Source organism: Chiloscyllium plagiosum, unplaced genomic scaffold (genome assembly GCF_037043375.1).
Source record: "Chiloscyllium plagiosum isolate Xiang-an unplaced genomic scaffold, Cpla_swu_hap1 HiC_scaffold_45, whole genome shotgun sequence".
NCBI lineage: Eukaryota > Metazoa > Chordata > Chondrichthyes > Orectolobiformes > Hemiscylliidae > Chiloscyllium > Chiloscyllium plagiosum.
In genome coordinates this window covers 10,657,669-10,685,474 of record NW_028270183.1, presented here as the reverse complement: position 1 = coordinate 10,685,474, position 27,806 = coordinate 10,657,669, and the positions used below count along the sequence as shown (strand labels likewise).

General features: G+C 43.5%; 1 protein-coding gene across 1 annotated transcript; it reads left to right on the top strand.

Moving 5' to 3' along the window:
* Nucleotides 1-544: 544 nt before the first annotated feature.
* On the top strand, nucleotides 545-27,795 carry farsa (phenylalanyl-tRNA synthetase subunit alpha). Its single transcript, XM_043694886.2, has 13 exons — nucleotides 545-694; nucleotides 3,175-3,312; nucleotides 3,484-3,582; nucleotides 5,086-5,204; nucleotides 8,001-8,093; nucleotides 8,967-9,095; nucleotides 9,653-9,768; nucleotides 10,970-11,054; nucleotides 12,457-12,556; nucleotides 14,754-14,922; nucleotides 15,862-15,939; nucleotides 17,753-17,867; nucleotides 27,045-27,795. Exons 1-13 carry the CDS (start codon nucleotides 545-547, stop codon nucleotides 27,148-27,150), a joined length of 1,497 nt encoding a protein of 498 aa, XP_043550821.2. The 3' UTR covers nucleotides 27,151-27,795.
* The last annotated feature ends 11 nt before the right edge of the window (nucleotides 27,796-27,806 follow it).

Genomic DNA, 27,806 nt, shown 5'->3' with positions numbered 1-27,806 from the left:
CAACACAGGCAACCCATTCCCACCTACTCCTGGTCCCCATTATCAGCATTCTCCGTCCCTGGAGTATCATAAATTTCTTTCTTCCTCTCTGTCTCACGTTCTGGCTTCATTTCCTTCCTACTCACTCACTCCTTTGCCCTTCCCAACCCCATGTCTTCAACATATATACCATTTCCCAGATACTACTAGTTCTGAAGAAGGGTCAGTAGACTTGAAACATTAACTCTGCTTTCTCTCTCCAGAGATGCTGTCAGATTTGCTGAGCTTCTTCAGCAGTTTCTGTTTTTTATTTCTACTCCTGAAAGTTGTTGTTGCAGGACCAGGGACAGCATCACGTGACCAAGTGAGCCAGCCCCGCCCCCCCCACGAGAGGTTAACATTTATAAAAGCGTTGTAAATTTATACGGGTCGGGGCTGTGTCAGTTCGGATGCTCGTGGAAAGCGTTTATTTGAGGGTTGGAGTGGGGTTTATTTTGTTTTTCTTTAATTGTTGCGGGGGGCGGTTTGCGGGGTCAGGGGTCAGGGGTCAGAGTGACGCCGCAAGATGGCGGAGCCGGCGCTGCTCGAGGAGCTGCTGCGGAGGCTGCAGGAGGCGGGCGGAGGGGGAGCTGACAGCGGGGAGCTGGCCGCCCGCCTCGGAATCGACCACCAGCTCGTGGTGGGCGCCGTCAAAAGCCTGCAGACGCTGGGCGATGTAAGACAGATGTGTCCTCTTTTACCCCCCCCCCCCCGAACTGTGATGTGATGGTAGAGGATGAGTGGTGTGTGGTATGTTGAGAGTGGTGGGGGGGGAATGGGAGCGGGGAGAGTGGGGGGGGGAATGGGAGCGGGGAGAGTGGGGGGGGGGGGGAATGGGAGCGGGGAGAGTGGGGGGGGGGGAATGGGAGCGGGGAGAGTGGGGGGGGGGGGAATGGGAGCGGGGAGAGTGGGGGGGGGGGAATGGGAGCGGGGAGAGTGGGGGGGGGGAATGGGAGCGGGGAGAGTGGGGGGGGGGGAATGGGAGCGGGGGGGGGGAATGGGAGCGGGGAGAGTTGGGGGGGGGGAATGGGAGCGGGGAGAGTGGGGGGGGGGGAATGGGAGCGGGGGGGGGGAATGGGAGCGGGGAGAGTTGGGGGGGGGAATGGGAGCGGGGAGAGTGGGGGGGGGGAATGGGAGCGGGGGGGGGGGGAATGGGAGCGGGGAGAGTTGGGGGGGGGGAATGGGAGCGGGGAGAGTGGGGGGGGGGGGGAATGGGAGCGGGGAGAGTGGGGGGGGGGGGAATGGGAGCGGGGAGAGTGGGGGGGGGGGAATGGGAGCGGGGAGAGTGGGGGGGGGGAATGGGAGCGGGGAGAGTGGGGGGGGGGAATGGGAGCGGGGAGAGTGGGGGGGGGGGAATGGGAGCGGGGAGAGTGGGGGGGGGGAATGGGAGCGGGGAGAGTGGGGGGGGAGGGAATGGGAGCGGGGAGAGTGGGGGGGAGGGAATGGGAGGGGGGAGGGAATGGGAGGGGGGAGGGAATGGGGGAGGGAGGAGGGGAGGGGGGAGGGAATGGGAGGGGGAGGGAATGGGAGGGGAGGGGGGAGGGGAGGGGGGAGGGAAGGGGAGGGGGGAGGGAATGGGGGAGCGAAGGAGAGGGGGGAGGGAATGGGGGAGCGAAGGGGAGGGGGGAGGGAATGGGGGAGCGAAGGGGAGGGGGGAGGGAATGGGGGCGCGAAGGGGAGGGGGGAGGGAATGGGGGTGCGAAGGGGAGGGGGGAGGGAGTGGTGAGAGGGGAGGGGAGGGGGGAGGGAGTGGTGAGAGGGGGTATGGTGTAGGATAGTATACAGTGTGATTAAAGAGGGGGAAGGGGAGGTGTGGCGGTTGAATGGCAGCGATGGGAAGGGGAGGCGGGGTGGAGGGTGGTAGGCAACGTTTGGCGGTTGAATGGCAGCGATGGGAAGGGGAGCTTGGTGTCAAGATGCTTGTCACTGATTCATTTGCATACCGGAGAGAGCATGACTCAGACAGGGATGAAGACTTGACCGGTGCCCAGACAACAAGTTGACCCTGTATAAAAGCTGAGTGCTGCCAGTGGTGGAAATCTGAAATAAAAAGGAAAAAAAATGTTGTAAAAACTCTGCAAGGACTGGCAACATCAATGAAGTGAAAGAGATGGAGTTAACATTAAACAGAAAAACTGGAGTCCAGTTCTGAAGAACGGTGACCGCACTCAAGATGTTAACTCTGCTTTCTCTCCACTGATGCTGCCAGATCTGCTGGGTTTCTTCAAAACTGTGTTTTTGTGTTTCATATCTCCAGCATGTACAGTTCTTTGTTTTATCATAGAACTTACATTGTGACTGCTGTGATTCTCCAGGGCAATAGATTGACTTAAAAAAGAAACTATAACAATCCAAATACAGAGACATCTCTCCTCCCAATCCATTCAGACAGACATGTGGTAGTTCAACCCATCCAGGCAGTGAGTGGACCTGTCCAGCCAGGTGCACTATCTGAGAGTGGACCAATTCACCTGGGCAGGTAGACAATGGTGGGTTAACCTGTCTGAAAGGATGGTGGATGGCTTAACCATCTGGGCTGCCATATAGCAGGCCAACAATTAGGCGTTGGGGCCTCCCCATCTTTTTATTTGTAGGAAAAATTGTGTTGGAAATAAACGAGATACGGGGCCTTATTTTAAAATATTCTCTGGTTCAAAGTAACTTTGCTAAATACTTGCCCCAAATTATTCATTCACCTATTGTTTGGGGACCATTGAAGTCTGTATGGAAAAGGTGTTTCCTCAACACCGGGCGACCGACCGACCGACCGACCGACTTCATATTGAGTTGTAGACTGTATTGCGGCATGACCTTCCCTATGTATATGTGTATTCCACAACAGGATTATGAGGTAATGAAGAAGGGTAGGAATGTTGTTGCCATGTAACTTGAGCTCATGTTTAATGCATCCAAACGTCTGGATTACTTGCCCACTTGTATAATTATGGAGGTAAAAACAATGACTGCAGATGCTGGAAACCAGATTCTGGATCAGTGGTGCTGGAAGAGCACAGCAACTGCTCGTCGGATGCTGCCTGAATTGCTGTGCTCTTCCAGCACCACTGATCCAGAATCCAGTTGTATAATTATGTCATTCCCATCAGCATTTTCCGGATGACTAAAGCTCAAGCTGTTTGTTTGTTTCTTTCACTGCAGGTGATTGAGGCTGAGCTGCGATCCAGCAAGCGTTGGGAGCTGACAGATGAAGGAAAAGAGATTGTGGAGAAAGGCAGTCATGAAGCTCGGGTCTTTGATGCCATTCCACCAAATGGAATTACTCAGAGTGACCTGATGGTGAGGGCGTTGCAGAGGGTTGTTGTCTAATATAAAAAGTCTTGGCCCTGTCTTGAGGGGCTCCCAGTCATGCTGTTTCCATAAACATCATTAATTTTGCATTTCTACAGTCTGCATTTCAAAGGATAAAATGCTACTTTCAATAAACTGACCTTTTTTCATTTTTACTAGAAATTCCCATGTGGAAAAGTGGGATTCAACAAGGCCATGTCCAGTAAGTGGATACGCATAGACAAGAATGCTGAAGGAGGACCTCGGATCTTTAAGGCTGTAGGTAGTCGCAAATTCCCTAGTGTCTGTGTAACTTTACTCTTATTATACATATAGAGCTATCAGATTTATTCGCCCAAGGGTGACAGTCTCCTTTTGAGAAATAGATTCTGTCGTCACGAAGTTGAATTGAATTTATTGTCCCGTGTACCGAGGCACAGTGAAAAGCTTTGTCTTGCGAGCAAAACAGGCAGATCACAGAGTTAAATAGCATAGATAAGTAAATAATAGGTAAACAGTGGCAAAAACAAAAACACAGGTACAGGTGAATGCTAAGTGTTTGTGAGTCCATTCAGTATTCTAACAGCAGTAGGTTAGAAACTGTTTTGAAACTGGCTGCGTCTGTGTTCAGGCTTCTGTACCATCTCCCCAATGGTAGAGGTTGTAGAAGAACATTGCCAGGGTAGGATGGATCTTTAAGAATGCAGGTGGCCTTCCCTTGACAGTGGGCCTGGTATAAATGGGAGGTTGGCCCTTGTGATTGTCAGGGCGAGTTCACCACTCTCTGTAACCGTCTCTGATCTTGAATGGGACAGTTGCCATACCAGGTAGTGATACATCCAGATGGAATGCTCTCAATGATGCACCTATAAAAGTTGGCAACGGTATTCGCCATCATGCCAAATTTTCTCAGCTGCCTGAGGATGAAGAAACATTGTTGGACCTTTGTAACCAGTGCGTCCACATGAAGAGTCCAAGAAAGCTTGTTGTGGATGACCACTCCCAGGAGCTTGACACTCTCCACTAGTTCCACCTCTGAGCTGTTAATGTGTTGGGGGATATGAGTAACATCCCGCCAAAAGTCAATAATGAGTTCTTTGGTTTTGCTGGCATTGAGAGCTAGGTTGATTTCAGTGCACCATTTTTCCAGGTCTTCCTCCTCCACTCTGTAGTCTGTTTCGTCGCCATCTGAGATTTGACCAACTATGGTGGGGTCTTCAGCGAACTTATAAATGGCATTAGTCTGGTATTTGGCGACGCAGTCATGAGTACACAGTGAGTACATTAGGGGACTGAGTACGCACCCCTGTGGGGTTCCAGCGTTGTGTTAGTGAGGATGAAATATTGAGGAGGATAAATGGCCCCCAACACGCACATGCATGCAAATGCACGTTAGGTATAGAAAGTTGAAGGGGCTTCATTGCAGCATACCCACTTTTTTTCCAAACAGTGAAGCTTAGAATGAAAGGAAAAGCACTCCTTCCCCTCGCAATCAAACAGATTTTCATATTTACTTTCAAGGCCATACTTAAACCTGTCCCATTCAAATGTGACTATAACCATCCATCTCCTGACACAACTGCTGTTCCTTTTTAAATTTCTTTTCAAAGGTGTTAATCAGTATCGTGTTAACTACACTTTCTTTTAAATTGAGGAACTGGTGTCGGATGATTTCTTTCAACAGACAAATTTGTGAAATTTGCCATCTCGCAATGCAGAGAATTCAGATGCAAGATTCCTGTTTTCCTGATATCTTAACAGTCACTTGCTTTCTTCTGATAGAGTGATTGCATTGAAGATGCTGTCAAAAACAAGTTGCTGCTGGTCCAACAGGGGAAGGACAGCAAACTGGATGATAAGGAGAAGAATGAATTGAAAAAGAGAAAGCTGCTCAGTGAGGTGTAAGTTTTCCAAGCCCTTTGCATCTTGCTGTTTGTTCATGTCTGTGCCGTAGTCGTCTAGGTCTTCCCTCCTGCTTCAGGTGCCAGCATGCTGTTTGGCCACAGGAGGCGTCAGGGCCATGGTGTGAGAAACGCACCTTTTGCTTATCCATTGGTTAGAAAGCGCATTCCTAATGTGGGCGGATGTGTGTCGAACTCCTTCCCCGTTTTCCCCTTCCCCATGATGGCACTGCAAAGTTGAGAGGGAGGGTACAGAAGCTGGAGAAGAATGTGGAGAGGGAGGTATCAGAGTAACTTACCGTGCAGGATATGCTGCCCTGCAAGGCCAGGGGAACAATGAGAAAGTTTGAGCTCCTTGAGATGTAGAAAGATCCTTGATAATTGCAAGCTATTTTCTGTGGATGGCAGTAAGTACTATGTCGCTTTACTAATCGTACAGCCAATGCTTAAAGTCATAAATACAAGAGGAATGTAGGAACAGGGTGGGGGCCATTCAGCCCCTCTAGCCTGTTCCACCATTCACTGAGATCATGGCTGATCTGTGACCTAACTCCATATACCTGCCTTTGGCCCATATCCCTTAATACCTTAATTTTAACATATTTTTCTCTCTCAGATTTAAAAATAACAACTGATTAAGTGTACGCTGCCATTTGTGGAAGAGTGTTACAAACCTGTACCACCCTCCATGTGTAGAAATGCTTCTTATCATCTCTCCTGAACAACTTAGTTTATGGACTATCCCCTAGTTCTAGATTCCCCAACAAGTGGAAATAATTTGTATATCCTGTCTTTTCATGTTAATATCTTGAAAACTTAAACCTACATTGTAATGGCGGAATGCCCATCATAGTAGTTCAACAATACAGAGGTTTCAGCTGTCCATCGGAAAGCAAAGCCAGTTCTGAAATCTAACCACACAAAGCCAAGTGTCTCTAAGCAGCCATCCCCCCTGATCTGAGCTCAACATGCACATTGTATGACACTCGTCTAGTTCAAAGCTGTATTTTAATGTACTCAAGTGGACTATCAAAACTTCTGGAAGCTTTCTAAAACTTCCTGTGGTGCTGTGACACCTTACAGTCTCTGCCCACACATTCCTTCCCAACATTACTGCTCCTGCTGTGGCAATTGGAGCTGTAAACACATCTGTGCATTTGAACTTTACTTTCCAACTGTCTGTTAAACTAAACTGAGTTCTTAGCTCCTCTAGGACCTCTTCTGATGATAAAGTCAGCAACTTTACTTGGCACCTTTTGTCTGAAGGAGTAATGTTGCTCATTAATTGAGCAGGTGAATATTTATTGGAAGTAATCTTAAAGAATATTTTACTACTTTGTGACTGTTTTCCATTTCAAACCTGTTTGAATTTTGAATGGCTTGCATTCTTTTCAGATTTCTCCTTATCAGCATGGTACTGAGAATTTTGACCTGTTTTAGTTGCCTAATGTCCTTCTTTCTCAATCCCTCACTTCCATTCTGATTACTCCTTTATCATAAATGAACACGTTTTCTTATCTTGAATTTGTTCGTTAATGAAGGGCCTCTCTGAGTGTGTTGGTTTTCAGGATGTATACTGAGCGTTATGTGCTATTTTAAACAGTTCTATTCCTTGTGCTGACAGCTATAGGAGCTGATAAATAATGTTACAGTTTTCTTAAGGCTAATCTTCAAGGCCACTCGAAGGTTACTTTGTACCAAACAGAGGGGTGTCACTGCAACTTTTCATAATAAGTAGATCTCCAAGCTGTACCCGTTTTGTTTATTTTATCAGATTTGGGTATTGCCCCCAAGGCAAGTATTGATTGATTGATTGTGCATTTCTAACTGTTATCAAGGACAGTTAAGAATCAACCACGTTGCAGTGGCTCTGGAGTCAGATTTTCTTCCCTAAAGGATATTTGTGGGGTTTATAATATGTTGGACAGGTAAATATTTTAAAACGATCAGTGATAGTTGTCATGATTACCGTCACTAAGAATAGCTTTCATTCCCAGATTGATTCATTGAACTGCAGTCCCACTAGCTGTCATGGCAGAATTTGAACCCTTGTCCCTGGAGCATCAGTGACTTCACCAGTACACTGTTGTCTCCCAACTACTGACCACATTTGGTCCTATGGTCCACAGTGAGAACCTTTACTCAGCTCTGTACAATGGTATATAGCAAGCAGCAGGTCAGAGACCTGCCAAACCCCCTTATCAGGAAATCATGCTGCGATGCCAGACAGATTGGGCTGTTTTCATGGTAACGTTGTAGCCCCTTCAGTGCCAACTTTGGGTTCAAGTCCCACTTCAGCAATAACATAACCTAGGGCTGACACTTGAAGATGCTGTTTGTTGGTTGAGAGTTAAGAAAGTTTCCATCTGATGTCTGTGCTTGAGGTAAAAGGTCACAGCATAACTTTGAGGGCAGGGAGTTTCCCAGATGTTCTAACCAATGTCACTGGAAGAGCCATGGATCTGGGCATCAAATTGCTGTTTCAGGGAGCTTAATATACGTAAACTTGTTTGCTGTGATTCTTGCATTCACGACACTTTAAAAGTATTCCATTTAGTTGTAAAGCATTTACACACCTTTAGGATGTCTCTAAGTCCTTTAGTGAAATGCCCAAGGTAATTCATTTGATATTTGGTAGTTTGGTCTTTGCCTGATTTCATTGTGAACCTAAAATGTCACCGGCTTGCGTCTCAATTTAAGTCACTGTGGTCAGAACTTTAAAAGCAAAGTGAGTAATGGGAAGAACCACAAGGAATCAAAGTCGCAGAAATTGACTTTAGCTCTTGTTTTCTACAGGACTGTGAAGACCTACTGGATCACCAAAGGAAACTCATTCAGCACCACAGTGGTTAAACAGGATACTGAACTTACACCAGAGATGATAGCCAAGTAAGATGCGAGAACTAATCAAAATAGGCAGTCAAAGATTTGGCAGTAGTTAATGTGTCTAGTATGTTGTGGCATAAGCAGCAACACAAGATCAGACATGTCCCTCCCATATTGTGGCATGGTAACACCTCAGTCCCATTGCAGCCCAACAGCTAAAGAATAAAAGATGCCAACCAAATACACAACTTGTACTATTGACCAACAGTGGAGCATGAGTTTGAGCTTCAGGTTTTTTTTTTGTCGTTTGTCCAGCTGTTTTCATCTCTTCCCCAAGAATCTGCAGCAGTAACCTCTGTTAGAATCTGGTCTTTGGAATGCAAGTGGGACTTAGTATGTAGTCAAAGTAACTTTGGTGATTGTGTTGGTGATGTCCATGTGTAAAACGGTGTTGCAATTGAGCCTGGTGCTGTTTGTGTGATTGGTGAGTGAACACACTACTTCAGTGATCAGTAATTGGGAGCAGAATTGGATGATCTTGTTTGTTTCCCCCCCTCCTCGTGTTGATAATATTCCACTTGATGGTGTTGGGAGATCATTCAGCTTCATTAAATGGGCATTGAAATTGTAACTGTCCTGCTTTAAATGGCTCTGTGCCACAACACCTAATACACTTCCAAATAGCAGTCTGAATTTGAAAATTCCTTTTCATGATGCAATTTTAGCAGCTTGCTACTCCACCATAGACATTTTATTCCTATTCTGACTGAGAAATATTTAATAATCCTTGTACCCATTATAATCTACACCTTAAGTCTCAACTTGCCCCAAATAAGGTTGAGCCTAATTGTCAGGTCAGCTTTTTCTTTTGGTGTTACTGTTGCTGAGAGTAATACTGTAGTGTATAAGATGTGCACTGTGAAATTTTGTTGATAGTGGATCGTGGAAAGAGAAGAAGTTCAAGCCGTACAACTTTGATGCTATGGGTATCGTTCCAGAATGCGGGCACCTGCACCCCTTGATGAAAGTCCGAACGCAGTTCAGACAGATATTCCTGGAAATGGGGTGAGTGGGGTTTATTTTCTTAATTGTCTAAATTTATCCACTTTTAGTCATCTTAGCTGCTAGTGCTCCCAATGTTACTTGTTACAAGAGGACTGCTTATTCAATTGTAATTAAGGAATAAAATATGAAGGAGATTTGTCATGACCAATTTTATAGTGAGTATAGCATGGTACATCGCAATGTGTTGCTCCATTATGTAGTGCTAGCTCTTTGACAAACCTACACAATTTGCCCTGCTCTTTGCCAAGAGAAACTCTAATAAAATTATACAGAGTGTAACAATCAGGGGAAAAATGTTAATGATGATTTAGTTGGTTCTGCATTTGGGGAACCAGGTATTCGGTTGACAGGATGGAAGGAGCAAATTTGAAATGGAGTTCAAGGGGGAAAGAATTTTCAGTAATGATGGCTATTCAATGTTGCCTTGATCCAATACTCTATTTTCATTTCACTACTTCCCACACTGGTGCTTCCCTGCCCGTCCCATTATTGAGCTGTCTGGAGCTACTGCTCTCATACCATCAGAATGTTTATTAAAAACTTTTGAATCTTTTCAGTTTCACAGAGATGCCAACCAATAATTTCATTGAGAGCTCATTCTGGAACTTTGATTCCCTCTTTCAACCCCAGCAACACCCAGCCCGAGACCAACATGACACCTTCTTCCTGTCTGGTATGAATTCTAAATCGTGCTTTTGGTGAATTGAATGTGGCAAAGTGGTTGAGTGAATTAAAACACCATCTTTATAAAACTACTGGCCTGACGCAGTACTGAGACAAAGGGGAACAAAAAACAAAAATACTGGAAATACTCAGCAGGCCTGGCCACATAAGTTGGGAGAGAAGGTGTTAACGTTTCAGCTCAGCATACCTCTTTAAATCATAGAGATGTACAGCACAGCAACAGACCCTTCAGTCCAACTCGTCCATGCTGACCAGATATCCCAACCCAATCAAGTCCCACTTGCCAGCATCTGGCCCATATCCCTCCAAACCCATCCTATTTATATACCCATCCCGATGTCTTTTAAATGTTGCAATTGTACCAGCCTCCACTTCCTCTGGCAGCTCATTCCATACACGCACCACCCTCTGCATGAAACAGTTGCCCCTTAGGTCTCTTTTATATCTTTCCCCTCTCGCCCTAATCCTATGCCCTCTAGTTCTGGACTCCGCCACGTCAGGGAAAATACCTTGTCTATTTATCCTATCCATGCCCCTCATGATTTTATAAACCTCTATAAGGTCACCCCTCAGCCACCAACAAGCCATGGAAAACAGCCCCAGCCTATTCAGCCTTTCCCTGTAGTTCAAATCCTCCAACCCTGACAACATCCTTGTAAATCTTTTCTGAACCGTTTCAAGTTTCACAACATCTTTCCGATAGGAAGGAGACCAGAATTGCATGCAATACTCCAAAAGTGGCCTAACCAACGTCCTCTACAGCCGCAACATGACATCCTGACTTCTGTTTTTAATAAAACAGCCTATGCACCTCTTTGCTTTGTGTAGGTGCACACTTCTCTCTGCCCATACCTCAGTGTCCCTGTTCCTCCTAGATCAGATTTCCTAGCTATTCTGTTTATTATGCTTCATATTTACTTCCTGAACAACAGCTGCACTTTAAAAGTAATGTCAATCTGAAATGTTTAGATGTGTACAATATTGTGCTGAGTAAATAGCAGCCTCCTTTTAATTGTTTATTCCAATACTAATATATTTTGCACTCCTGTACACAGAATCCCTTGACTCCAGTGATATAAGGGAGAGGGTGATTGAACTATGCACAGTTTGTGCCACATGACGAAATAACGAAAACTTATATATTTAGAATTTTAAGTATCCCTGCTTTTCCCCTGTCCAACCACACACAGAGCCAGCCACTGCAACCAAATTTCCAATGGATTACCTTGAAAGAGTAAAGAAAGTTCATTCAGAGGGTGGATATGGATCCCTGGGGTAAGTCTGCACTAATTATTTAAGCTAACTTGGGAGATGCAAATTTTATTTGTCTTTGTGCAGTGTTGTTGAGGAACAATGTACAGTAAAGAATTTTCACATTTGTATTTGTTCACGTCATCCAGTATCACTGAAAATAAATACTTGCTGCTATCACATTGCCTTTTGTGGACATTTGTGATATGCAATTTGGATGCTGTGTTTTCCACTTTACAGTGAACACATTTTTGAAGACCTTTGGCTGTCTCACAGCTTGTGATTGTCTGATAAAGGTGCAGGTCACTTGGCATCTTGTGGAGAAGCACATTTAAATTTCAGGAGCTGCCCTGTGACAGACTGTGATATTAATTTGTCTCTTCTCTCCATAGATACGGACTGACTGTGTGTTTGGAGTGATTTTATATGCACCTGTTACAAATGATGTGCTAAGGTGGCAGGGTTGGGAGCAGAGATGAGGACAGAGCCCCCGGAGAGGAGCAGAGCAATGATTGGATGCAGGATGGAGGAGAGAATTGAGCAAATTAGTTTGGGGGAGGAGAAAATTGGGTGTGATGGCATGCATGGGGGTATTGACTGTACTGCTATAGGAGAGTGTGAGGGGAATAGGGTGCACAAGGGCGTGGGTGCATATTTGCATGCCAGGATGGTTTGAGGTTGGTGCACTGGCAAGTGGGGCGGCATAGATGAACAAGGGTTGCGGGGGGGAAATGGTGTCGGGCTGGAGTTTGTTTGTGCACAGTCTTTGGCTTTCTTTGCTGTGAATAGGGCACAGGGTTGGCGTTGTGTATACTGCCCTGGATGAGGGAATTTAGAGCACTGGATTATGTGGCCAGGCTATTCTTGCATACATGACTTGTGTTGGGCAGTGCACAAGGAGAGGCATTTTTGTGTAAAAACGATGGACCGTTGGCTTTTCAGACAGAGTAGGTTTGTCACAGTGTGGATTTATCCCCCCTCGGGGATCAAACCTCTGTCTCCAGTTGAGCTGACCTATTTTTTAAACCAGTAAATCATCAGAATTGTCCAGTGAACTAGTTACGCTCACTGCAGTTTAAAGAATTTCTTCGTACTCCCCTGGGTCAAAGTCCAGGAGGAGTGATTTAATTCGAAGTCAGGATGGTGTGTGACTTGAGTTTGCAGGGACTGGTGTTCCTACGTGCCTGCTCAGTTTGTCTGTCCTTTGTTTGAAAGGTGCTGTCAAGAGTTGAGTTGTAATGTGTCAAGTTGATGCTGCACGCTGCTGCCACCATGCTCAGGTAGTCCTGGGGAAAAACAAAGATTTAATCATTTTAAAACTGTTTCTAATATAAGTTTGAGGATAAGTGTGCTGTGTTTAAAGTTGTGCAAATGTTGCAGTCTTTAGTTCTTTGTGTTTTCAGTAACTATTTATGTATGTATCCAGATACAAATATGACTGGAAGATTGAGGAAGCACAGAAGAATCTCTTGCGAACACACACTACAGCTGTCAGTGCACGAATGCTGTACAAACTTGCCCAAAAGGTAAGGTGGCTATTTTCTCCCTTTTTTTTTTAGGAAGTATCTGCTCAGGTTGTTTCAAGTGCTTCGTACTCTTTCCGTCTAACTCCTGAGCCCCCTGTGTTTGCAGTTTACCATTGTGATCAGGATGGAGAATCCCAGATCCATTTGATTTTCTCCTCCCAGTTTCTGGTGTGCTAAAGTGAGTATGCCTCATGCCTCATGACAAATGTGCCAAGGTCAGGGTGAAAGCTTACATATCTGTAGTTAACTACTTTTTTTTTAAATCCAAGTAGATTACCAGAACAGAACTTCCAAATTTTTATTATGTCAATACTTTTATAGTTGTTCTAAGATCAGCACCTTTGTCTGATCTTGGTATTGCTCATACTCATTCATGCTCCTGTCACATGTAAAATTGTTTTTAAGTTAATTTCTGGAGATGAAAAGGGGACAGCATGGCTACAAAGTGACATTACTGGTTGAGTGCCACTTTTGTACCGTGTCTTGACAGCAATATTGAAATGAGATCATTTTTTAAACTGTACTGTCTGAATGGTGTTGCCGTTACTTGCTATGCACTCCATCTTCTCTTACTTTTCTTTGTCTTTGTATCATTCGGTGGGGAACGTTTATAAGCATTAGTGTGTATAGGTATTGACAGACATTTGATTATTGCTGTGAAGCTAAGTTGGTAAAAGATAATGGCTCCATTAGTGAAATGGTCAGCTGGAAGCATCCTGAAGATGGTTAATGTGAAATATGCAAGAGGGCAGTTTGCTGAAGCATGCTGTCATCATGCAGCCATTCTTTTTTTTTAATCTCCTGCACTATAAAATCTGGTGTGGGACTCCCAGCTTTGCGAGCTCCCGCAGTGCTCCCCTGCCTAAGGGACATCATGTCCTGCCCACAGGGTTGTTTGTGTGTGGTAGAGCTTTATCGGGATGACAGCAGGGCACTATTTAATTCCATCTCTAGCCAGCTGGTGGAATACAAAATCAGACGCATCAATAGTATCCTGCTGTTTATAGAGAGTGCATTCCCAGACAACTTCACAGTCTGATTTTTGTTTTCCACAAGTTGTCAGACTGCACATGTGCAGTGCACACCTTTTTTACTCAAAGAAGCAAGTTATGTTTTGTTCTTATCCCATTTTCTTTAAAACCACAGATAACCTGTCTGTGTTAGTTTCCTAGTCAGCGTGAAATAAGCATTGTGGATTAACCAAATTTGTGAAATGCAGACACAAACAGCAAAGCCTCCTAACTACTGCCTGCTATCCCAGCAATATCCCTATTTTGATTGGTCTCACCCAAAATACCAATTTAATCCACATTAAAGGAGTGCTTCGTGATTAAGTCACTTTAAGGGGGCACTATGACCAGAAAAATAGAGTGGAAACCTACAAAGTTTTAAAATAAAATTTTTGGTTTTGAGGAATGGTAGTCTCAGAAGGTCCACAGAGTACTATTGAACACTGTGCTTCTCCCTTCACAGACATGCGCGCACAACCACAGGAGAGAGGCAGGAAGCCCAGTATGGCTACCCCTCGAGGGCCCAACTGCTGATCTTGTCAGGCCCAGCAGCATTTCCTCGTACTATTTTAAATACAAATTTTGAACTGTTAAAGGGCAATGGTGACAAAGGTCAAATCACTAGTGAAACGTGCAAAATTTAAAATTGAAGTTTGGTTGTGGGAATATTTTAAGTAGCCAATTAAAAAGTTATGAAACTAATTTAAACCAAATCAGGAGTATCTGTGTTCCAAATACTTAACAAACCCATGTGCTTGCTTGTCAAGATAAGTATCCAGTTAACAGGTGTCTGAGAGTATAGGGATTCTTCCACATGAAGCAGAGCGGAATGCTGAAGTCAGTGATCCCTGACTTGGATTGCTGGTGTTCCCGGTTCCTGACATGTGGATTTCTCTCTCTTGTGCTGGGGTAGCAGGTGTTGTGAGTTAACTGCTCATAACCCTCATGTTAATTTGCCAGTTGTGCACTTGGGAGACCTATATGAAGGCAATATTAAATTGTTGGAGGTTAGTCTTTTTTTTGATGTAGTGGGTGAAGGCGAGGATATGAAACACAAAAGAAAATTGTGTTGTGTGACCTTCATGCTATGCTTGCAATATGTCCAAAGCTGTGTTCTCTCCTTCCCATCCTCCCCCACTCCAACATGATTGTATTTTTTGATAACGGTTTTCATTGTAACTGTGCAGGAAGCGTTTACACCCGTGAAGTATTTCTCTATCGACCGAGTCTTCCGTAACGAGACATTGGACGCCACTCACTTGGCAGAATTTCACCAAATTGAGGGGGTGGTAGCAGATTATGATCTGACGCTGGGTGACCTGATGGGAGTTCTCCAACAGTTCTTCAGTAAACTTGGTGAGACCTTATCTCCATGTGGTTCTTCTCTGTTCCTTCCTGTAACTGACTTTAGTCCAGAAAATAATTGCTCCTGCTGATACACAATCAAGTGTGGCTCTTTGTAAACTTTGAAGGCGTTATGTGTCACTAGAGCCCATTTAAAAAATTTTTTTGTAAGGTTAGCAATCTATTTAATGGAAATGTATGTATTTTTATTCATTTCTTGTTTCTCCACTGCTGTTCCAATACTCAAGACCGTTAATAAAGGGAAGCTTAGGATGGGTAGTTGCACAAATGAGGAAGTTGAATTTTTTTCATCTGGAGGGATTGCTGGATACTTCAACTGACTGTTAATTCAGTGATCTCACTGTACAACTGGATATCATCATTGAGTAACTCTTCTTCCTCACTCATTTTAGCCTACACTTTTTTTTTAAAATCCAAGTGAAGGGTCAGCATTGATCGATTTTTAAAGTACTCATTCTTTGGAGGTTTGGGTGTATTGGGAGGTGATGATGGTGGGAGCTGACAGTAGTTTGAAGGCAAGTGATTTGCTGAACCTTGGGTGCTTTTAATTGATATTTCATGTGTGACTGAAGTCAACGATAATGAGGAGGAACTTCATGTTTCCTTCTCCAAAGGGCATCAGTGTTGCAACATGGAAGGTGGCGATCTTTTTCTGAAAACTTTTACTTACGATTTAATTTTTTAAACTGAATTTTAGTTCTCAAAATGCAAAGGTGGGATTCGAATTCTTTGTTCTTTGGGTTAATGACCCTGGCCTTTCAAATGTTTGTCCAGTATTACAAGTACCTTACAATCAGATCCTACCTTCTATTTCTTATCTTCCTATTGAAAATTCAGCTTTAATAATAACAAAGTATGCATTATGTTTTATTCAAAATGCTTCCATTTTAAAGGTTGAGTTTTTTTTTGTGGTCTTTCTCCTGTTGACAGGTATAACCAAACTGCGTTATAAGCCAGCCTTCAACCCCTACACAGAGCCTAGTATGGAGATCTTCAGCTATCATGAAGGTAAGTGTTAAGGTTTAGGTCTAGAAGATCATGAGCGGTTCAAGGTTCATGTAGTAGTACACTCCTCTTTAATAGCCTTCAGTCCCAATGTTGGTGTTGTTGCTTTCAGCTTCTTTGTCAATACTATATAGGTATATGGATCAGAAGCAGGAATCGATTCAAACCTGCCCTGCCTGCTCTGTTAATCTGATTGTGGCCTGAATACCACTTTCCCGGCTACCCTCCAATAATTGTTGATTCGCTAAACATCTATGCTTCTGTCTTTAAAAGTATTCAATGACCTTGCCTTCTCCATTCTGGAGAAGAGAATTCCACATTCCCAAGACTTTTTAAAAATAAAATATTTCTCATCTATCTTAAATGGGAGACTATTTTTAAATGTGCCTCCCTGTCCCACAAGGGGAAGCAGCCATCCTGTCCAGGTCCTCCAGGTTCTTCTTCAATTAAATTACTTCTAAACCCAAATTAATGAAATCCTGAACTGTCATACTTTTCCTCATAAGATACCTCCCCTCGCCCTAACCCCAGGGAGTTCTTTGAACTGCTTCTAATACATTTCCATCCTTCCTTAAATAAGGAGGCCAAAACCCTCTGCAATACTCTCGATATGGTCTCCAAAACAGTATAGAACTGTATCAAAACATCCCTACTGGTATTTTATCATTATTCTCTTTTTGTAACTGTACACAACAGAACTCCTATTAATAGTGAATGAATTCGCAAGACTTAACCAGTTTTTGATGATGGAAACATAGGTGGATTCTGGGAGAGTTGTCCACTTGTCCGTAGACACTTATTTACTTACATTTGGCACAACAGGCAGGCAGATGTGGCCCCATTTAACATTTGAACTTAGCACCTCCATCACTGAAGCAGTCCCTCAGCGCTGCCCTGGTGGTAGATTACATGCCCAATTCTGTGATTAGGCTTGAACTTGCAGCCTCTTGACTCGAAGTGACTGCATTACCAGTGGCAACAAGCTGATGTTCAGAAGCACTATTGCACTGAAAGGTTAATGGTTTCACTGTCCTTTTGAATTTTGTCGGCTTTTTTAATCCACGTGTTAGTTCAATCAAAGGTCCATGTATATAATGAGGACAAAATACTGCAGATCTGAAAGATAAACACAGTCCTGGAGATGTTCAACAAATCTGGCATCATCTAGACAGTAAAAAAACAGTTAATATTTCAAGTCCCATTTCATTGGACACATTGTTCTCTTTGTCTCCCTCGCCCTTGACCCACACAAATGCTCCCAGACCTGTTTTTCTCAAGCAATTTGTTTCCATTTGGCTCTTGCTGACATCCAGATTCATGAGCATATACGTTAGCAGCAATATCTCTCATTAAATATATTTAAACAGTGTCTTGTACCTAATGATAAAATGTTGGAATATATGTGATAAGAATGTTTTAAAGCATAATTTTCAATTTTTAAAAGTCTGCTCGAATACGCATGTGTGCAGATGCAATTTGGCAGTGGGCATGGAGAGTCAGCGCACATCATGATGTTGGTGTCAGCAAACTTACTGGTTTTGTTTTTAATCCATTACATTCACTCCTTCCTGGTCGCCTTCAGTTTCCTGTCCTCTGCTGAATACAGGTGCTGTAGCTTTCCTTTTGATGCTACAATACTTGCAAAAACATTCCAAACCACATTCCAAATCCTCTAACTGATGTGCAGGATGGTTTAGGAGGCATCCCTCCTTCTATTTTGTCCTGATTGAATTCTTCTCAACTCCAGGCACTCCCTCAAATTGTTCACTTGCACGGGGTCTCGTGCTCATTTAGAGAAATGTTCTGTTTTCTCCAGGATTGAAGAAGTGGGTGGAAGTCGGAAACTCTGGGGTTTTCCGTCCTGAAATGCTGCTTCCGATGGGTCTACCAGAAAACGTGACGGTGATAGCTTGGGGCCTCTCACTTGAGCGGTAGGTAATAGCCCGGCCTGGCACAATTGAAAGAAGGTTGAAGGCCATACTGAGAATATTTGTGGCCTTCTGTACACCTCCCCGAACCCGCATACTGCCTCTACAAACTTATCTAAATTGGGGTGGGAGGGATTGCAGAATTTGCAGTTCTGAAGCGCCTGTCATGATCTCTCATGTTCAAAAGCACTGTTATCCATGTTGAAATGTAGGAATCAGAAGTAATGAGAAACTGGAGCTAGGAGAGTTGGTGAAACAGCTTTTAAACAACTGATGGGATTTAGCAGTTTTATTTTAATACTGAACAAGACTGACTCAAATTAACACTTGTAATCAAGCTGTTGAAGTCAAGCAAGTTATTTTTTACTCACGCACTTTCATACCCATGAGTGCTGTTAGCTGTAACTTCTGATGGTCCAGCTGTTTAAAGCAGTAAAATAACTGGATAAGAGTCAGAGTCATACAGCACAGAAATAAACACTTCAGTCCAACTCATTTGCACTCACCAGACATCCCAAACTGACCTAGTCCCATTTGCCAACATTTGGCCCATTTCCCTCTCAGTCTTTCCTATTCATATAACCATCCAGATGCCTTTTAAATCTTGTAATTGTACCAGCCTCCACCACTTCCTCCGGCAGCTCATTCCATACACGCACTACCCTCTGCTTGAAAAAGTTACTCCTCAGGTCTTTATAAAATCTTTCCCCTCTCTCCTTAAACGTATGCCCTCACACCTTAGGAGTTTTGGACTCTAATCACTCTATTCGTGCTTCTCAGAGTCATACAGCATGGAAATACAAACAGTCCCAGCTGATCATAATCCAAAACTAAACTAGTCCCACCTGCCTGCGCCTGACCCATATCCCTCCAGACATTGCTTATTCATGTACTTATCCAAATGTCTTTTAAACATTAGAACTGTACTCTACAGACAGCTCCTGTTCCTAGTTTATGGTCAAAACTGGGGGTGTAGAATTTGTCTGTATACACACCAGGAAAGAGAGTGGAAATCACAGTTTCCTGATGATCAGTGTGACACACATACATACAAGTCTGGCTTTGATCCCCAAACATGCCTCAGTTTGTGTCCAGTTACAGCAAGATCTGAATAACATCCAGGCTTTGTCTGACAAGAAACAAATAACATTTTTGCCGCAGGTGCCAGAAAATGACCATCCCCAACAAGATTGAAACTATCACTCTTTGACAATTGATACCATTGTCATTACGGAATCGTCCACATCAATATCTTGGGGGTTATTATTGACTAAATTGAACTGGACTGCCATATAAATACTGTGGCTTCGAGAAGGTCAGAGGCTAAGAATCCTGCAGCGATTATATCCCCTCCTGACTCCCAAAGGCCTGTCCACCATCTATAAGGCCCAATGTAAAAGAATACTCTCCATTTGCCTGGATGAGTGCAAGTTCACCAGCACTCAAGATGCTTGACACTGTCTGGGACAAAGCTGCCTGCTTGATTAACACCACATCTGCAAATATTAATAGAATTTATCACCACACAATAGCAATGTGTCTCATCGACAAATCATACAATCCCTACAGTATGGAAGCAGGCTATTTGATCTATGGAGTCCGCACTGATTTCCCTACTCAATTCTTGTAACCCTGCATTTCCCATGGCCGTTCCACCTAGCCTGCATGACCCTGGACACCACAGGGCAATTTAGAATGGCTAATCCCCCTAACCTGCACATCAAATGTGCTGCAACAACTTGCCAAAGTACCTTAGAGACTTTCAAACTGTGACCATTAACATCAGGAAGGAAAAGGGCAGCAGCTGCACTGAAGTGCTGCCATCTGGAATTTCCCTTCCAAGTCACTCACCATCCTGACTTGGAAATATATTACTGTTTCTTCAGTATCAAATCCAGGAAGTTGCTTTCTGGTAGCACTGTGGGTGCACCTACAAATGGCTGCAGTTCAAGAATACTAGTCATTAATCACGGGAGGGCAATAATTGCTGGCCTAGTCACCAATGTCACATCTCATAAATGAAAATTAAAAAAAAAAACACTGACCAGCATCCTGCTTGATGCTCACACTGGATACCTGAGATGAAGTGTTTAGATTAGATGGAGAAAGTGAGGTCTGCAGACGCTGGAGATCAAAGCTGAAACTTTATTGCTGGAACAGCACAGCAGGTCAGGCAGCATCTAGGGAACAGAAGATTCGACGTTTCGGGCACATGCCCTTCTTCAGGAATGAGCAGAGAGTGTTCAGCAGGAGAAGATAAAAGGTAGGGAGGAGGGACTTGGAGGAGGGGCGTTGGAAATGTGATAGGTGGAAAGAGGTCAAGGTGAGGGTGATAGGTCGGAGTAGGGTGGAGGCGGAGAGGTCAAGAAGAAGACTGCAGGTCAGGAAGGCGGTGCCGGGCTGGAGGGATTCGGCTGAGACAAGGTGGGGGGAGGGGGGATGAAGAAACTGGTGAAGTCCAAGTTCATCCCCTGTGGTTGGAGGGTTCCCAGTCGGAAGATAAGACGCTCCTCCTCCGACCGTCGCGTTGTTGTGGTTTGGCGGTGGATGAGTCCAATGACCTGCATATCCTCGGTGGAGTGGGAGGGGGAGTTGAAATGCTGTGCTACAGGGTGATTGGGTTGGTTCGTCCGGGTGGCCCAGAGGTGCTCTCTGAATCGCTCCGCAAGTAGGCGGCCTGTCTCCCCAATATAGAGGAGGCCACACCGGCTGCAGCGGATGCAGTAGATAATGTGGGTGGAGGTGCAGGTGAATCTGTGGCGGATATGGAAGTTTCCTTTGGGGCCTTGGAGAGAAGTGAGGGGGGAGGTGTGGGCGCAAGTGTTGCACCTCCTGCGGTTGCAAGGGAAGGTGCCGGGAGTGGAGGTTGGGTTGGTGGGGGGTATGGATCTGACAAGGGAGTCGCGGAGGGAGTGGTCTCTACGGAAAGCTGATAGAGGAGGGGAGGGAAATATATCCTTGGTGGTGGGGTCCGTTTGGAGGTGGCGGAAGTGACGGCGGATGATGCGCTGTACATGGAGATTGGTGGGGTGGTAGGTGAGGACCAGTGGGGTTCTGTCCTGGTGGCGGTTGGAGGGGCGGGGCTCAAGGGCGGAGGAGCGGGAAGTGGAGGAGATGCCGTGGAGGGCATCGTCGATCACGTCGGGGGGGAAATTGCGGTCCTTGAAGAAGGAGGCCGTCTGTGTTGTGCGTATTTTGAACTGGTCCTCCTGGGAGCAGATGCGGCGGAGACGAAGGAATTGGGAGAATGGGATGGCGTATTTACAGGGGGTGGGGTGGGAGGAGGTGTAGTCCAGGTAGCTGTGGGATGACCCCCTGTAAAAACGACGTTTCGGGCATGAGCCCTTCTTCAGGAGGTCTCATTCGTGAAGAAGGGCTCATGCCCGAAACGTCGATTCTCCTGCTCCTTGGATGCTGCCTGACTACCTGCGCTTTTCCAGCAACACATTTTCAGCTCTGATCTCCAGCATCTGCAGTCCTCACTTTCTCCTCTTTGAATTCTACCGTACTACAGGGATTAAGAGCTATTTATCATCTAATTCCTAGCGATTCATTGCAGCTTTCAGAGCGCAAAGCATTAATTAAGAATCAGTCCCTAAACATGTAATTTTGTTTTTTGCAATTTCACTTATGTCAAACCTTCTGGTCACAACCACACTGTTCAGATTTCTTGTGAAGGTGCATTAAATTTGCAGGTTAGATAATTGATACTCGGGTATGTTCTAAACAGTCTTCACCTGTACTGTGATCAAATTGCATTTCTCGTACTTAAGATATTTGGTTAATCGATCTTTCACTAAAAACCAACAGAGCACAACACAAAGGTATTTCCTGTGGGAATGGGTGTGGAGACATCTAGTGGCAGATCTGTTCAGTGCATAGATCTGTATTTAGACATGTCTTTCATGATCCTTTGTCCAAAGTGAATTTTTCAATCCAATGAAGTATAACTGAAGTCTCTTGGTAAGACAGAACTTCTCTCCTTAGCAATAGTCATGTAGCTGCAGCGTTTCATCTTGCATTCATCAGAACAATTACAAGAATACCAATATTCCAGCTGTTTGAGAGGGATTTTAAAGAGTTGCCTGAGTCCTGTGTTTCAGTAGCACAAATTGATTTTTATTTGGAGAGGTCCCCAGGACCCTTTACCTTTCTCAATAAAGTCTGGGATATTTATACATTTTGTGTTACAGTGATTACATGCAATGTTGACATCGCACTTGCGACCTCTCCTCTGCCTATTATGCCCCTCCCCAGACATTTGCCAACTGCATGATACCGAGTGGATGCTGTTTCTTACCTGTGATGATTTATCGTTCCGAGGTCATCATGACTAATGTTTTGCAATTTCCACCCCTATGATACTATATATTTTCCATAATGTGGAGGTGCCCATGTTGGACTGGGGTATACAAAGTTAAAAATCACACTGCCAGATTATAGTCCAACAGGTTTATTTGGAACCCCTAGCTTTCATCAGGTGCTTTTGGAGTATACTACACAACCACCCGATGAAGGAGCAATGCTCTGAAAGCTAGTGCTTCCAAATAAACCTGTTGGACTATAACCTTGGTGTTGTGATTTTTAAAATTGTTTTCCAATGTTCTTTCAAAAGGATATCTGTTTACACCCTTTGTTATATATCAATAGGTCCTCTTTGTACCATTCATCCTTCAATGGGGGCTTCTCTCTACTATCTACAGCCATTTGTCCAAATGAATTCAGCTAAATTCCTTAACATTAATTTGTTAGTTGCACTTATTAAAAATGTAGCTATACTGAAATTATATGTAATGGCAATTGCTTATAAAGCCTTTGATTATGGGATCTTTGATTATGTAAATGGGATCTGACTTTCCAATTTATACTTTACTAAGTAACAAGTTTTTGTCATCATCACTAAGATTTCTGTGAGGCACTTCATTATCTTATCTGGTGGCCATGATTCTGACTGTGGAAACTGTTGCCTCAATTAACAATTGTCTTCAGCCATTGGCAACTCCAACACCCACCATCACAACAGTTTATTTCTTTTTTGTGTGTGTGTGCGCAGGTGTGAGACACAGTGAAAGACACAAAGTGCACCAATCTTTATTCAAATTCCACCACTAGGAAGATAGGAAAACACCCGGGTGGCCAGTGACAAACACTGCCCTTCACATCAAAGGGCCACAACAGTTTATATGATAGGATAAAAGGGTATTGATTGGTTAGTAAATAGACACTGGTTGTGGTGTTGCCATGGAGATAGTGATGGAAACTTGTCTCATGTTGCATAAATTGTTGTGATGGTTTGAAATTTGGCATTCTCACATATAGTCCCAATGCGTGAAACACAAGAAGCATCAGCAATGCACCTCTTTTCAACCAAACGTTTTGTTGGCTTTCTTATGCTCTAGGAAACACAACAACCAATTTGCACACAGCCAGCTCCCACTGGCAGCAATATGACGAGGATCAGATAATCTGTTTAGTGGTGTTGGTTGAGGGCTTAATATTGGCTGTATTTCAAGTTGCGCCCTTTGTGTATTCACCCAAAAGGACAGACCTGGTGGATTGACCATTTGAAAGGCAATAGCTCCAATATTCCTACATTGAAAGAGTCCGTATAGATCATTAGCTCAGCTGTTAAGTCACTGATTATCCAACTGGGGCATCCAGATGCCAACCCTTTGAACCAAGGATAACCAGATTAAGAAGAAAAATGTGAGCGGAAGGGTGAGCTTATTGTAACATCTCAGTTGTGGGGATGGGTTGGAGTAGTAGTAAGATGCTATCAAGTGCCTTCATGTCAATAAGGCAAACTTAATGAATAGAAAGTCTGCGTGTGTCCCAATCAGGTTCTGTGCAATCCCACCTTTGTTCATAGGTTAGCTGCTTGATGGTGTACAATGTACTAAATTGGGGGATTGTTTTGCTCCAAAAATGAAAGTAACTACAGGCACAAGCAGATGAATCTTGGCGATGGTTCCACAACCACTGGAATTTAATACAGTAATATAACTTAATTTTAGGGCAAAATGTTTTCTACTGGGACAGTGACTTCCAGCCAAGGACCAATGCAAGGCATCTTGAGTAACAGTCCTGGGACTTTTATTTTATGGGTCCCTTGCACCACTCTTATTCCCTTTCTTCAGTAAGATGCTTTTACTGTCTATAGGACTTTGACTAATTACCAATTCTTATATTGAGCTGGCGCCAAGAGTATGGAATGTTAGAAACTGACTATGGGTGAGAAGGAGCTTGGGGATTACTTGTCTTAACTTACAGCGGTCACTGGGCACGCAATCTAAATATAAAGAATGTCCTCTGCACAACTTCATACACGTTGTCAGATCCTCTTCTGTTCAGTTTATAAATAGCGCTAACCTATTCACCTGATAGTGTTTTCTGCTGGGCAAGAAACCGCAGTTTTGTCCTGTAATCTTATAGATGCTGACATCTTCAGATATGGGCCAGAATCAATTATTCTCCATTGCCTGATCAGGAGGTTTTATTGGACAGTGAATTTAAAGCAATTTGTCCTTAAATCCTCCTTTTATAGTTGCCGGCGTGAACTGAACTTTCTCCCTCCTTCCACTGAAAACACAATCTGCAAAGTTGGAAGCACGGTATTCTAAAATCAAATTCTATTTTGTCCATTGTGTTTTATCCCAGCTCTTCTGGTGTTCTTGTTCCTCATAATATCACCTGGCTGGTTAGGAAGGTTCGTAAGGTTTTCTTGAACCCCAATCTTTAATATCACCTTGAATGTTTCCAGTTTTGATTCTTCCTGATTCCATGGCACTGTATGTTTAATCAAAACAAGTATGACCAGCACTTACATGGATGGAACTGGTAAGCTGCTAAGCGCCATTCCTGGTCTGAGTTAATTAATTTCTGCACCTGTAGAGGTAATTGGCAAAAGAGCTGGAAAGATGAAAATGTATTTGTAGGTTAGTTGTTTTGTGTTGCCTGATTGAAGCAGTAACTTTTCAAAAGATCATTGGATGTTGTGTGTATTTAGGTAGTGAAAACAATCCAAAGATGTGCAGGTTAGGTGAATTGACCATGCTGAATTGCCCATAGTGTTCAGGGATGTGTAGCATTAATCAGGGGAAATGTAAAGCAATAGGATAGGGGAATGGGTCTGGTTGGGATACTCTTCGGAGGGTCGGTGTGGACTTGTTGGGCTGAAGGGCCTGTTGCCAAACTGGGGATTCTATAACTGAAGAGGTATTTCAAAGTGCTAGTGCACAGGTGATTGGCTGAAAGACCTCCTAAATAGGAGGAGCAGGTTAAAACCATACTAGTGCTTGCTATACCTTTTCATAATGATAGCTGACCTTCTTTAATTCTACTTTCTTCCTCATATATTTTGATTCTCTGAGAGACTACAAATGTCTGTCCCACCTTTATCTATACATAACAGTGGAGCATCCACAACTCTCCTGTGTAGAAATATTTCCACATTTCCTGGATTCTAATATTCTACATGTACCTAGTGACCTTCTTGCACAATACAACACATCCACAATTGCATTCACTCATAGTAAACTGATACAAATTTTCTTTATCAACACCATGCTTTCCTATCTCAGAACATTTAGTTTGTATAAACGCCATTACAACACTGGGTAAAACCTCCTGCTTAATTTAAACCCAGCAACACGAAAAGATTTATCTCATGCAGTAATCTGTAAAGAAAAAATTGAGTGGCAAAGAATTATTTAAGGTAAAAAAAACTTTTTCTTAAAGTACAACAGAATAATTAACTAACCACTATTTACAATTTCTTTCTCTAACCTATCTTTTACCTTCCCTTCTATAATACTCGTCTGATAAAACTCCCAATTAAGATTTACAAAACAATACTTCTTATTTCAAAACCAGGCAGCTGTAAGTTCTTGTCTTTGGATATTCATGTGTCTTCTTTTCTCCTTGTTAGTAATTTCTGTGTCACGAAGTTACTGATTGAAAAGATACATTTGAGAGAGGTTTTTTCAAGCGTTCTGGTACATGTTAGGCTTGGCAGTTCTCCTCTCTACTGTTCAATATCCCCCCCCCCCGGTCTTATATCCCAGCGCACCAGATTGTGTCATTGGCTTTTAAGATTGCCAACATACTCAATTCAAACTTGATCGGTATTTTTATCGGGGTATAATTTAAACTGATTGGCCGAATTCAAATTTGTTTTTGTCTCCAGGCAACAAATATTGAGTTGTTCAACCTTACATATATTGTTGCCTTATTGTTACATATATTGTTGCCTTATTGAGAACACTTTATGTTGTGTCCAGTTGTTCTGCTGCCTTTAGCTCTCTTAAGGGTATACCCACATCTTCATAACAACACGACAAGTATATTCTTTTGTTTGATACCTTGTAATGCAAGCCGTTTGTTGAATGGCCATTGATCTGTAGTTGACATTGAGGCTACTGTAGTCAAGGCACTTGGTATGTTTGCCTTTATTGGTCAGTGCATTGAGTATACAAGTTGGGACATTGTGTTGTGGTTGTACAGGACATTGGTTAGGCCACTTTTGGAATACTGTGTGCAGTTCTGGCCTCCCTGCTGCAGGGAAGCTGTTGAACTTGAAAGGATTCAGAAAAGATTTACAAGGATGTTGCTGAAGTCTGAGGGTGTGAGCTTATAGGGAGAGGCTGAATAAGCTGGGACTATTTTCCCTGAACTGTTGGAGGCTGTGGAGTGACCTTTACAGAGGTTTATAAAATCATGAGGGGAATGGTGAACAGTCAAGATATTTTCCGCAGAGTAGGGGAGTCCAAAACTAGAGTGCATAAGTTTATGGTGAGAGGGTAAAGATTTAAAAAGGACCAAAGGAAACTTTTTCACGCAAAAAGTGTTGCATGTATGGAATGAGCTGCCAGAGGAAGTGGTGGAGGCTGGTACAATTACAACATTTAAAAGGCATCTAGATGGGTATATGAATGGGAAGGGTTTGGAGGGATATGGGCCAGTTGCTAACAAATGGTACTTGATATTAGGTTAGGATATCTGGTTGGCATGGGCGAGTTGGACTGAAAGGTCTGTTTCAGTGCTGTATCTTGGGTTGTGTTTCAGTGCCTTTCCTTCCTGATACCTCTTGCCTTCACCTCGGTCTCAATCCGACACAGAAATGGAATAGAATATCAAAATCAGATCTTAAGTTTTGCTATTTTTTTTATGATTGCTTTCTAGGCCAACCATGATCAAGTATGGCATCAACAACATCCGTGAGCTGGTGGGACACAAGGTGAACCTGCAGATGGTGTATGATAGCCCAGTTTGCCGCCTGGATCCCTAGCATTTAGTGCAAACGGACTCTTTCTGAAGTGTGTGCTCTGCACGTCTTTAGCCTGAGGAAAGGTTTCACTATATATTTAAGATTGGGGAGAGGCAGAATAAAGTTTTGGGCTTTCTAGCCCTGGGAAATGGTTTACTATCACTTGCCATTTCATTGTCTTGTTCATGTTCCACTTATTTTTGAGTTGGCCCTTTTGAGGTGTAGCATGGACATGACACGAACTTGTGGTTGTTGTGGAAATGAGAGACATCACATTGAAATAGAAGTGGAAACTGGAATTGAACTGCAAGTAAAAGTTAAATTATTACTGTTTGGACTGTTACCAAAATTGTTCTTATTGTAGGTATATTGGAACCCTATCTACTTACCACTAGACAGAGCAGAATATGAAATCCTGAAACCAGCAAAAAGAAGCAGTGGTTTTAGTCATTGTGCAATCCTCCTTTTATAATTACCTGTAATTGTGGTCCTGGCCCCTTTTTTCCTTTCTTCATTCTGAAAGGCAGTCACTGTGGCACATACCTCATTGTCACATGCTTTAAATGTCTTGATTCCTGGGCAGTATGTTTATAACAGCCACCTTGTATCACAAATTTAAATGGGAACTGTAATCTAAAGCAATAAATGGAGCAAAACTAAACTGTATTCCATGGTGT